Source organism: Camarhynchus parvulus, chromosome 2, assembly GCF_901933205.1.
Source record: "Camarhynchus parvulus chromosome 2, STF_HiC, whole genome shotgun sequence".
Lineage (NCBI taxonomy): Eukaryota > Metazoa > Chordata > Aves > Passeriformes > Thraupidae > Camarhynchus > Camarhynchus parvulus.
The window spans coordinates 130,195,657-130,208,828 of NC_044572.1; the positions used below are offsets into that span (position 1 = coordinate 130,195,657).

The 13,172-nt window shown below is 36.0% G+C and overlaps 1 protein-coding gene across 1 annotated transcript in view; it reads left to right on the forward strand.

Moving 5' to 3' along the window:
• VPS13B (vacuolar protein sorting 13 homolog B) overlaps positions 1-13,172 on the forward strand; it is a 430,139-nt gene that overhangs the window by 183,080 nt on the left and 233,887 nt on the right. Inside the window, 1 exon segment of the mRNA XM_030963535.1 lies at positions 12,312-12,424. Coding sequence (XP_030819395.1) covers positions 12,312-12,424 — 113 coding nt within the window.

Here is a 13,172-nt window from a genome sequence, read left to right on the forward strand (position 1 = left end):
TTCTAGAATTCAGAAATATTAGTTAGCCTTTTTTAGATCCACATGAGTGGGAAGATAACCTTTTGTAAATCTCAACACCATGTAGGGACATATATTTCAGCTTAAAGGAAAATTAGGTTATTATACTAGGTGTTTCAGTTTTTTGAATGCATCATGTTTAGCACTTCTGAATCTTCATAAACACTTACCTTGACAGCTGACTGAAATTGTATCTTCCAAATTCACAAACATAATGGTATTGAGAAGAATAGCTTCTATGTCATCTAAATGATTATTTTGTAAAAATAGTAAATGTTAAATTACCATCTCCCTGTTCACTGCTGGTCTCAATGAACTGCACACACTTGGCTTTGTTTGCAGTTTCGTGCATTAATTTCTGATGTGAAAAAACAAAGTTACTTTTTCTGCTGGCTGTGTTCGAGGCCCACAGCATTGTTTGCAAAGAACAAAAGCAATTTTTATAATAAACTAGTTTGGCTATCTGGATATCCCTTAGGATACCTCTTAGGATATTTGGAATGTTGTCTTTCATTGATTTTTTTACAAAATGATATTTAATGAAATTTATACTGTACTGTGCCGTGAAGATTTAAACATTGCCTTTAACTTAATTCCTTGATTTTTTTTCTCTTTGTGTGTACTGTAAAGACATCTTTATTATTTATCTGTTGGTGATCATGGTGACATTCATTATATTATTGAGAAAATTCAATAATTCAGAATTTTTATGACATTTACCTGGAAACTTTAATGAATGGAAAGATTATTTCAATTTAAAAAAATACTTTAAAATACTCCAAGAGGTCCTCAGTCATAACGGCAGGATGACCAACAGCCTCTTCCAGTATTACTTATGTTGGTGCTTTGTGTTGTTTCCTTGCTTTTCTAACATTTTTAACATTAATTGCTTAATGTCTGTATAAGAGCTGTGGTGAGCTTTCCTCTGCCCAGCTAAGATTCTTTTTTAATCTGTATCTGCAGCATTCATAATCACCATCACCTGTGTCTCTAGTCAGAATTACTGTACATTTCTAGTAACATAAATACTAGTTTAGGAAATTACTGAATAATTAGAGAATATCTGATATAAATTCTTCATTGTAGTCAGTAAATATGATGGTGTTCTAGAAGGGGATTGAATTGATACCAGTAAAGGCATGATTTTGTATTTAATGTAGACATGACTGAATGTGGGATTAATAAATAATTGTCTATTTTTAGTTTTTGTTTATTTAACAGAAAATTGTGCAGAGCAAAGCTATTTATTCTGATGACTTTACTAGCAACCCAGATGAATGCTAGAGAATTAACAGAAAAATCTCCGAATGAGGAATCCAGATTGTGCTCTGTGCACTGAATATGCTCATGGGTAAATTCAATTTACAGAATTTAGAGAATTTCACAATATGCAGTAACAGGGCATTTTACTTGGTATTTATGCTGTGTGGGCATTTTTCAGTTAATAGTGCCCTGTATATCTTGAAAAGAAACTCTGAAATGTCATGTGGTTACCTTGAAATCTTCTTTCTGGAATCTCTTGGAACTGCAACACATTCCCAAGACTTTCTGAAGATGGCTCCCCCGTTGTAGGTGTGAATAGAATTATTTACACATTTGAGGTGTTATTTCTTGCCTGTTTGTGTCTTGGTACAACCATTTCAGTGTATGTGGAGATGCTCATCTGTCCTCTCTCCTTTCTTAAATATAGGTTTCATAAGTTGATTAAGGCTTTTTTGGTTTTACATGACAGGTGTAAGTCTATCAAAGTGCTGCTGTAAACCTCAAATTATCTTTAATGGACTTCTGGCATTTCATTCAAATTTGGAATTAAGTTAATGTGACATTAATAACTGTACCTCCAAAATGTAAATGGCCTTATTTATGTAAACTGAGTACATATTTGATGAAACAGCTTTTTGATGTGTGTCTACTGTAATTCACAAATACTTTTGAAAGCATTGCCTACACAGATAGTAGCTGCAAAAAGGACCTGTCCTTTAGAAAATTTGCCAATTTTATGTTCAAAGTACCTAAGACCTATAGATCTTTCTCACCGAGTAACCAAGCACCACAAATTTCATCGTTTTCAAGGTTGTTATTTTAAAGAAGTCATTTGCTTTCAACTTGACGTCTGTGTATGAAGTTTCTGTTGAAGTGCATGTATTAAAAAAAGAAAAGGAAAATAAAAAAGGTAATGGCTGAACTGCCTGTGTAACTTTACCTGCTTTGCAGTGTTGTGACTTCAGCAGTATAACACACAGAGGCTATTTTTATTCAGGCTCATTGTTTGGCAGTTATATGCTATCTATTTCAGCCTAGAATCACCGTTATAGAGCATGAAATTTTTAGCAATAGAAAGGAATACATTAATTATTTAGGACCTCCTATTTAGAAAATATATATTGTTTTTTGTTCTTCCTTTACTGACATTGCTGCTACAGAAAAGCATAACCTTATGTGGAATTTCTACTGTAAATCTTGCATGCCTTTCTAAGTTACTTTCATTTTCCTCTTCCTCTCTGACTGTGGGTGCATTGTTTTAATTGAGCACCTCAGAAGTTATGTGAAATCACTGGTGTGTTTTCTGTTGCCTCAGAAGCTCTAATGTTTAAGTAAAAAAAAGCAGAAACCACAGCTGTATATTATTCAAATTACATTTAAAAGGCTGTACATGAGGCATCTACTGCTGAAAAGATTTCAGCTTTATAACTTAAAGTGCAAGACCAGTGGTATCCATAGTCACAACACTACAAATGTTCAGCTGCTAAAGAAAGAATGAAAATAGCTCCCTTGGTGCCCTGCTGCCATAGGGGAAGAATCGTTTTGCAATTCCCAAAAGCATACTGCAGTAAGAAATTGCAAAATATACTTTTGGCAGATGATAGTGAGGTGTTTATAAATGCAGAAGCTGAACTGTATTGAGAAACTTCTTGTCAGTTTTCTGAGAATTTGCTAGTTTTAGTTTAAAATCCATGTTTTAAAAAACATATAACTGAATGTTCTATTTAATATCACTTAGAAGAAGATATATTGAGGTATTTCTCATTTTAACTAGATCATTAGCTCCCAATCCTCTTGAAATCTTGTGTCACAGTTAAAGAAAAGGTGTGGTAGCACTCTACCAATCCAGTCATAGAGAGAGAGAGGATGCAATTCTATTACCAGTGTGGTAGCATATGGGTGCACAATTAACTGCCTAAAGGTCATAGAAATAATCATTTGTAAATTTAGTAAGCTTTGCTCTACTGTTTTTCATAGTAGAAAACCTGAGAGAGATTGTTAGGCATTCTCACAGCTTAGTTAGGAGTAACGCATTTGGATCATGACTGATACTATTCTCTGCATTAATTGAGGTGATGGTTTGTGGTCCTCTCTTCCCTGCTGGCTCATGGGTAATATCAAGTATTTCAGCAAATATCTATTTCCCATGATTTCAGAGCCTTGGAGCAAACCTCAGCTATTTATGCCTATTATAACTTATACAGATCTATAGTCTAAATGTAGAAGGGTTCTGTATGACTAATTCTTTCAAACCCAGCCTATTTAAGATAGCTTTGAGATTTCTTCTCTGTCGAAGTATTATTCCCTTCACAGACTTGTAAAAACTTTTTTTCCACTGACACGTTTTCTCAGTGGCTTGCCTGTCCGTGGTCTTTTGGCCTTCACAGTAACTGTGAAGCTCTCTCTACAGAAGTTTGTGTGGACTTCGGAGGGTTTTTTAATCAACTGCAGAATTGTCTACAGTGATTGGGTTTTTTTAATCAACTGCAGAATTGTCTACAGTGATTAGAACTTGTTTGTTGCATGTGTGGAGACTCTGGTATCTTCATCAGTAACGTCTGTGTAACCTGCCTGTAAAGTGCAGCTTCTGGAAAACATACAGAATTACATTCACACTTACCTAGAACACTGCAGTGATAAAAACCTACAAATAACATTGCCTTCAAAAGAGGTTCTGACATTGCAGCTTGTCTCCGGTGGTTTGGACCTGGAGGTTTTCAAAACCCATTTGCTTTGGAGTTGACTATAGTAAATAGGCAATCCTTTAACAATGATGAAAAGAAAATTGTTTAACCAGTATGTGTGAATACTTTTTTTATTTCTGTACTTTCTGCTCTGGGATTTGGAGAATGTATAATGCATTTGGCATGGAGCATACAGTGAATCAGGGAGGATAAACAATGAATAAATGGTATTGTGAAACAGAAGTCTTCAGGTTTGTATGCTTAAAACTGACCCTTTTGGCTGATGGCAGCTGGATGCAGTGTTCTGAGTATCTGTGTACACAATGCATTTATGCAGTGGCATAGTTGATATTTTCTGTTTTATTGCTTGTTCCTTCCTTCCTACTGAACATTGATCTAATGCTTTTCTAGGATAAACAGAAATGTTGTTTTCTTAGGCAAAGCAGTCAGCTCAGTTATCATTTACATGTGAAGTTAAAATAGAGGCAACAACACCAGTAGGAGAAGTGTGTTTATCTGTATTGAATCAGGTGGGATAGTTGGGAGTTCCTGGGTCAGCACTGTTCATGATTACTCTGGATAACTCAGCAGAGCTGGTCACCACATTGATGTCCTCTAGTGGCTTGGGCAGCTCAGGTCCCTACAGGGCTCTGCTTTCTTCCATAGGGAAAATTACCATGTTTGCCTAGGACTGTTGCTTTTCTCCTGAATAATTCAGCCTTTCTCAGACCAGTGACAGGACTTGAGGAAACAGCGTGAAGCTGAGGCAGGGGAGGTTTAAGTTGGATTTCAGGAAAGCGTGGCCATGGAACAGGCTCGCCAGGGAAATGGTCTGAGCACCAAGCCTGACAGAGCGACACTTCAAGAAGTGTCGGGACAACTTTCTCATGCGCACAATGCTATTCTTGAGTTGTCCTGTTCCAAGTCAGAAGTTGGATTTCAGGATCATTGTGGGTCCCTTCCAGCTCAGCATATTCGGTGATTTATCTAGTTAATTTTCTCTCTTATCCCTTCTAGTTTCTTTAAAAAACCCGTGATTAAACAACTTGTGGAATTTTTATAGGGAATTCCAGTAGACTACATAATTAAATCTGCTTTGAACTTGTTCTTCTAGGAGAACACCAGATTTGAGCCAGAGTACTTCTTATTTTAACACTAAATCTTTCACCATTTTTTTGGAGAATAGAATATCATCCAGAAGTAATACTAGAGATTAAATGGAAGCTAGGATTTGTTGCCTGACTCCTCTGATTTCTAGTTTCAGTCTATTAAATAAAGGAATTGGCAAAATTTTTGATAAATAAAAAGCATTTGAAGATTTTGTTCCTAATCTGCTTGAGAGTGTCTGTTTTCAGTAGTTCATCCATTCATTGGAATTGCTGTGTTTTACAAGTGAGACTAAAAATCTTTGTAACATGAAAAAAGAGCCACAACAGCCTTTCAAATGGGACCGAGGAGGTCTCAGGTAGAGCAAATAAAAAATTGGGAAATTGCCTCCATTTCTTCAGAGCTCCAAACACTTCTTACTTTAATGGAATGTAATCTCCTCTTGATCCATAGGAGTAACTGTAAGTGGTACTACTGGTTCCATACAGAAAATGGAAAGAAACAGTCTTGACATTGTAACATGTATCTGAACTCATGTGTCACAGAGCTAAACAAGCTAAAATTCTCAGGCCTTTGTTAGCAGGTTGGTCAGGAAGGGTCAAGTCTAATGACTGAGAGTCAGATTGATGATCAGATTTATAATAGTGCCTGATAGATAGTTTTCTAATGGGACTTGAGGAGGAAGAGACAAAGGGACCGGATTTTGGTACAGACCTTTGTAAACTACTGGTTTGTGTTTCTGAGTTTCTGAATATCTGCTTTTTTAGCAATGTGTCCATTAACAGCCTCTGCTTCCAGTCATTGTGGGCCACCCTGCAGTCTTACTGGAAACACAGCTCTCTGGGAAACTCAACTGCTTTATTTCCCTGTATTCTTTTATGAATAAAACAAAGTGTTCTAAACACTTCATGTTTTTGAAAGCACTCCAGTTTTCTTTATTTGCTGGTTTTAAAGTCCTTATAATATGTCCTCCCTTTCTGTCTGTTTAGTCCTTTCTGTCAGTTGAATTTAGAGTTCCTCGTTTTCCTTTTATTTACAGAATAGTAAGTATGATGGTTAAATATATAAACAATCTAAAAGTGAACAGGAGGAAATGATACTTGAGTGACATATTCTTGCAATAAAAACATAGAATTAAGAAAGAGATGCTATGCAGCTCATCATAGGAATATTGGCATTACCTTTTCATAGAGATGATTCAGTAATCAAAATAAAGCTGATATTTCTGTACACTACAGCTGCCTACACATTTTCTTTTTTTCTTGGTCTTTACTGCCTGTTAAACTGTTTCTCTGAACCCACACACCATATTCTCTAAGGGAAATTAAAGTTTTGATCAAATTATTTTGGAAAAAAAAGAAGCCTTTCAAGATAACTTGTTTTTGTTTCAAAACCACGCAGCACACAAATTAAATATGAATATTCTAGCATTTTTGTGAAAACTTGCAACTCAGCATATCACAAAGTTTTTCCTCAGTAAGAAAGACAAAATGCTAAATGGACTATGTTCTATTCTTAACATCAGAGATGATGTGAAATTACTGAAGGTTGTTGTCCATACATTGATTTGATATGGCTTTCTGCAGATTGATTTTCAGAAATGTGACGTCTTGTACATTGAAAAATGATGCCTTATGTACACCCCTTTGTGTTAAACAGTGTATCCAGCAGTTTTATTTTGCCTCATTATGTTGCATCTTTGAGTATACTTCTATGTCATAATTCTGTAATTCAGCATTTGTGAACATTTGGGTATGTATGTTGATAAAGACAGGATACTTTTGTCTTTAAAAATATGATGATGGCTTATCAGAACATTCAATTAAAATTAGACCTCTCTGATTTAGTTATGATTAACACAGGAAGGACTCATACATTAAATTTTTTCTATTAGCTACAGTAGGCTAATATATATGCCACTTAGCAGTGGCTCATAACTTAAACATCTGAATTCTACCTGCGGGTCCTGCTGTGGGATTTAATAAGTGCAGTTCTCTGCCTCACTTTCTCTATTTTTTAAATAAAAATAATTATGTAGAACCCCTTTTTTTAAATGGTTTTCTCCTATAAACCTCAATATGAATTAGAAGGTCATGATAGCAGTAGAAGTATGTTCTTAGTGAATGTTTCTGAATATCAAAAGCTTTTTCAATTAAAAAAAAGAAAGATGCTTAAAATCTTTTGAGGTATGTATTCTTGGGCAAAGAATAACTATTGTAAGAAAGCTGTGTTTGATATTACAGACCAAAGTGCCTTAGTTAATGGGAAAGTCTTAACCCACTACTTCTGTTTTAGTGAAATACTCTAATATTGGTCTAAGCAAATAAAATAATTGATTCCAGAGTTATTTTAAGCACTTGGTGAATGTAAAACTCTATGCAAGTACAGTAGGCTTGGAGTTTTTTCTGAGATAAAATTATAATAATGTTTGCATCTGTAGGCATTGAAGTCAACCTTGAATAGAGAGACATGCAGATATATACTTCAGTAGTTAGACAAAATTTATTAACTTACTGTAGCAGCTATAATGTAAAAATAATTTTTGACAGTCACATAAACTGATGTGGGTTGAAGTATCTGTTTCCCTTGTGTGACTCAGCAGTGGAGGATGAAATGCAGGACAAGATCTCTTAGATAAGCTGATTATTTTGCAAGACAGTCATATTGGCTTTGCCCTTGATATTCCAGAGTATACCAAAGTTGTATGATTAATTTTTGTGCAGTGTAACTGCAATTTCTAACTCTTCAGCTCTCATTCTGCATTTTGGGATGTTATTGAAAATGGCTGTGGTGCCACAGGATAACTAATTGGTAAAGCCTATTTGGAATGTGGGTAAGCAGAGTAGTGAAGGGGAGTCTTTTTCCCTTAGTTGACTCCCAGGCTAAATTTAAACAGACTTAGATATTTCCACACTTAGGGATTTACAATGCATCTGCTTTGAGTCAGCAGAAAGAATTAGTTACTTGCATACTTGTATAAAATAGAACTCTTCACTTGGGTGTAGTATGCAAATCTGCATTTTTATAGTATGCCTTAGTGAAAATGCCCTTCAAAACAGAAAGAAAAAAAAAGTAATAATTATATTTCTTATCTCAGGTATCATTTAAGATAATTAGTTACTAAATGAATGATGCTAACTCAACCTGTTAGCATCTAAATATCATTCATGTGTCCTGAGAGATCTAGGAGCCACGAGTGCTCAATCCTAAAATAATTCATGGTGCAGTTTATATAGCAAGATGGTGTATTATTTTTTAAGTTAGTTACTAAAAATATACGTATCTTGTCAGAATTAGGTTTTATTGTAGGTCATTCCATTTGTTCATATTTGTAATCCCTCCCCTACAGAAAATGTACATCAACTCAAACTTCAGTTTCCCATAGAGGTTTTTCAGTTTATTTTATAGGGGGATTTCTGAAATGTGTTACTGGAGGTTTTTACTGGAAATAACATTAAGGTGTGTTTGGGTACTGCATACACACAAAGCAGAATTTGGAAAAAATTCTGCTAGGGTGGTGGTGGTTGTGGCAAAAGATAATTTTCAGATGCATAAATGGTAATATTATTGTCTGCTCTTCCTAGTATTTTTTTTTCTCCAGATTGTTCGGAATGATTCAGTAATGCAGATTACTCATTCACAAGATTTGTGCAGCTCCAAAAAGTGTTTTTTTGCCAAGGGTTGCCACCTCCCTTCTCCTTCCCAAAGTGCTCGTTCACTTCCACATTATTTTTTCACTGTCCTGCCTCTTTCATTCTTTTCTTGTGTCTCTTTGATATTTGAGGCCCTTTCTTGTTCTTTTGTGATGACTGAACATTCCTCAGCTCCACAACTCTACTGCTGGACTCTGCCATATTTCACCCATCCTGCCTTTCCCTCTGGCCTCTGTTCTTTGCAGCTGTGTTCCCAGGGTGGGTGTCCTCTCCCACCTCACCAGAAGTGTACCACATTACCTGTTTTCCCCACTTTTTTCCCCTGAGTTTCTATGGGGGGAGCCCCAGGCTGATGACCCCTCTCATCCCTGCTCCTCCAGCAGCCTATGCTCAGCACTCCAAGTGGGAGGAGGTGGCAGTGGGGCCAGCCCAAGCAGGAGGCCCCAGGTATCTTCTGCAGGGCCCCCTCCCTTGGGAAGAAAAGTGCTGTTGTTGCAGCTGTCCTCATCCAAGGAGACTTTGCAGGAAGCTCATCCACAGGATGACAGAGCCAAGCATCGCTGTGCTCTGCTGCCTTCCCCTTGTCATCCTCCTCTGCCTGACTGCAGCCTCCCTGCCTTCTATTCCTTCAGGAGAGAGTGGGAATTTGTGGAGGAAGGAAATTATTTGCCCAAACTGAGCCTGGCAAATGACACCATGACTCAGGAAATTCTCAAACATTAAAGATTACACGGTGTTGGGTCCAATACTTATTTTTCAAATCTGTTACTAGATAAATGTAATAGATAACTCTGGCCAGAACTGAGATCTGGAAAGGAAACCCTAGTATGCTATGGGACTAAGGTCTGCTTTTTTTCTGAAATGTAAATTTAATTAAAAGGAAAAAAGGGGAGGGGGAGAAAAGAAAGCTCTCCACAATCTTAATGAAATCCAGGGAACTCGAGCATTGCATTTTGATTGTGACAGAATAGCAATTTTTTAATTTATTTTAGGCATATGAGGAGTCTGCCACCGGCTTCAAGCTTGATCCTCAAATTAGTAAGAACTTCCTTAAAAACTTGGGAGGATTCTTATTTCTTGACCTGAAAACAGGAGGCAAATCTGAGAAACTTTTTTTAATTGATGTTGATTTTGAAGAAAGCTGTTACACAGAAAACAAGTTTACATAGGTGATTATACTGCCCTTAAATATAGTGGCTGAGTAGCAAACACAGCAGTAAATTTCAGTAATTTAGTGTGACAGAGGTGGCTTAGTAGGAAGCTGAAGTTACCTGACAGTCAAACTGAAAGGCAAATAATGTAAATGCTTATCTGAGTACTTCTGCTGGGTTTGTTTTGCTTGCTTGTTTTGTTTTATTTTCTTAATATCCTGGGCACAAGCTATCAAAAGATAACTGGAAGAATGTTTGCTATTTGTGCTGCCTTACTTTTGAATTTATGGGATTGTGCTAATGTTGACTTCATTGAAGGGAAAGGAGAGTTTAAGTTCAAAGCTTGACTTACTTGTATTGAACTTCTTAGTTGTAGCTCCTTTTTTCAGTAATTAAGAAACTCTGTGAAGTTACTAGAATGATGTGCTGCAGTAACACTGTATTTTTCTTTTCAGGAGTCTGCTAGAAATGTGGGATTTTCTGTTGACTTTGCCTGTAGGCTGCCTTTGTGCTGCACTCATTGGGAGGTCTGTCTCCCACTTTCCGTATCACATGTATATTAAACCTTTCATTAAGTACTGCTGACAACAGGCAGTGTCTCTTAAAGATGCAGGAGTCTTTTACACTGGCATATAAACATCTTATAAAAGATAATAACTGTAACATATATTTTATCAATCCTCTGTTACCTTTTGCTTCCTTCTTCTGGTTTCCTGCACATCCTGCCACAAGGCATATTCACTGCTCTTGCTTGCATGTTACCCATTTATACTTGACATTGGCTTTTCCTTTAACTGCAGATTTATTTCTAAGGTTTATTGCTGACATTTAAAACCTTCAGTTCACATGGACTAGTCTGTATATAGGAGTTCCTCACAGTGTGTGTTCCAACTCCAAGCCTGGGCTAGGCAGATGATTTATCTTTGTGTGTTTTCCGACTGCCATTTTCCCATTGTGCTCATCAGGCTTTGCTTGTGTCACCCCAGGTTGGTGGGTCTTCTGCCATTTGGAATTCAGCTGGCTTTAAAATTTTGTTATATACAATAAACTCATAACTTATATTTTTTTCATTAATTTCCCATTTACAGTTTTGCTGATGTGTCTTTTGAGGCACATGTTTTTACTGTTTTTTGGAAAGTACATTGAATTGTGTGTCAAGCTTTCTGAATGTATTTGAATTTATTATTAAATTCAGATTGCTGCATAATTACATTGTATACCACAGAGTAAATGTAGTGTATATTGCTTTGGGAACTATGATTCTTGGTATTATAGAACTACTGTAATTCTGTGGAATTTGGGGATGGGATCTTCCAGTAACCAGGATTTCTGTTTTAAATTTATTTTGTTACTTTTTTCATTAGTTCTTTTATTAATTTGTAGTAAAATTGCAAAGGTTATGTGAAAGGATAACTGCCTACAACTAGTTGCTACACTTTTTCAGTATAGTTGCTACCTTTGTATTCCATTAACCCATTTGCTTCTGAGTTGTATAGCTCTGTAATTATGTTCTGCTGCAATAGATACATTATCTGTACTATTAGGAAAAAAGCCTCACCAATGCATAATCAGATTTTTAATACAAGTTTAATGGGGCTAGTGCTTCATAATTAGGGTTTTAGTGCTCATGGTTTGATATATATGCTAATATTTCTGGGTACTGACGTAGTTTTTCTCCTGTTTTGAGCCTTAACATTTTCCATGTGAGGTTTTCTTCTCAAAAGAAAACTAGAAGTTTACTTTTAAGAAAAAAAGTAGCCGTGTCTTGTAATCCCAAATCCTAGAAAGTGAGATTTAAAGAAAATAAGGTATATTGTAAAGCTTAGGAAAATCCTAAGAGCTCACAGTATGGAGGCCGCCAGTGTTGTCATTTAAAAAATTTGCCTTATTTTGCCTAACTCATCCTCTAAAGAATATTCATGACCATGTTTACATGTTTGTCCTGAGCTTTGGGCAGAGCTAGTGTGAAGTAGGCATGTCTTTATTAAAAGAACTCACTGCCCTAGACCATGGGGGTTTTTTAATTGAGGTTGTGGGGAATCATGCATTGTATTCTTCCCTTTCTGTCAAGGGTCTTATTGACTCATTTTTTGCGGAGTGTTAATGTTGGCTCAGAATTTGAGGGAAGGTGTTGTGTGTATTCAGTTGCATAAGCAATTTTGTGAAAACAAACATTTATCTTGACAAAAAGGTGTAACAAACAAATCAATATGCAAGTTGCTGCATATTTTTATGTGTGCATATAGTGCTGGTAATTTTCTCACTTTGAATATGTTATTGAAGTTATTCTTTAAGTATTAATATTTATTATATATGTAGTCCAAGCCAAATAAAAGTCTGCATTAAATATGATTTGTTTGCAAGAAAACTGAATACATACAAGGAGATTCTTGAGCAGGTAGTTTAATTGTTTTTCTCTTTTCTGTGGTGTGCAGGTGCTGTTCTCTTGTCAAGTGTACAAGGATTAGCAATTAATGTTGATCCAGTCCTGTATACGTGGCTTATCTACCAACCTCAGAAACGAGTCAGCAGCAGGCACATTCAGCAGGTATGTATTTAGGGAGGAAAAGGGATGGGGAGAGGGGAAGCTTTCACTTCTGTATATGCCAGTTCATTTTTCCAAGTATTTGTAGTTTGTTACTGCTTCCTTGTGATTTGTTGCACGTACTGTTGATCTTATTTTTAATTACTTAAAATGTTAAGTTGGCATATCAAAATTTTAGTTTCACAACTTTTTCACTTTTAATTAAAAGAACAAAGAAGATGTGTTTGTGATCACCTTCTAGGATTAATATTTTGCAACTATTCTTAACTCCTGAGATCTCATAAGCCTTGAGTCTGAATAGTGTGTCATATTTTAAAATTTGTGATGATCTATCAAATAACTGTATAACTGGTTATAAAGTCAGCAGCACTCTTAATAAACCCCATTTTAATAGGAGATGATCCATACAGTTCATAATTTGACAGAAGTAAGTAGCAGATCTGTATATGATGTCAAAATACATATTTGCATACGATGTGCTTGACAAAGATAGAAGCAGCTGAGGCTGGGGTTCTGCATGGTGCAGTCCTTCCCTTGACATGTTCTTAACCCTGATTTTCATGCCACATATTCCTGACCTGAAAAGAACACTGGTTTTCCCTTAAACTAAATTTATTTATTCTGTTGTTTGGCAGAATTTCCTAGAACCTAAATGTGCTATAGCTGATCAAACTGGTGGTTGATGTCACCAGTGATGTTCTGTCTCACTTACAAGTGGTCAGTTATTAAGTGACAAATGTAAAAATCTCAA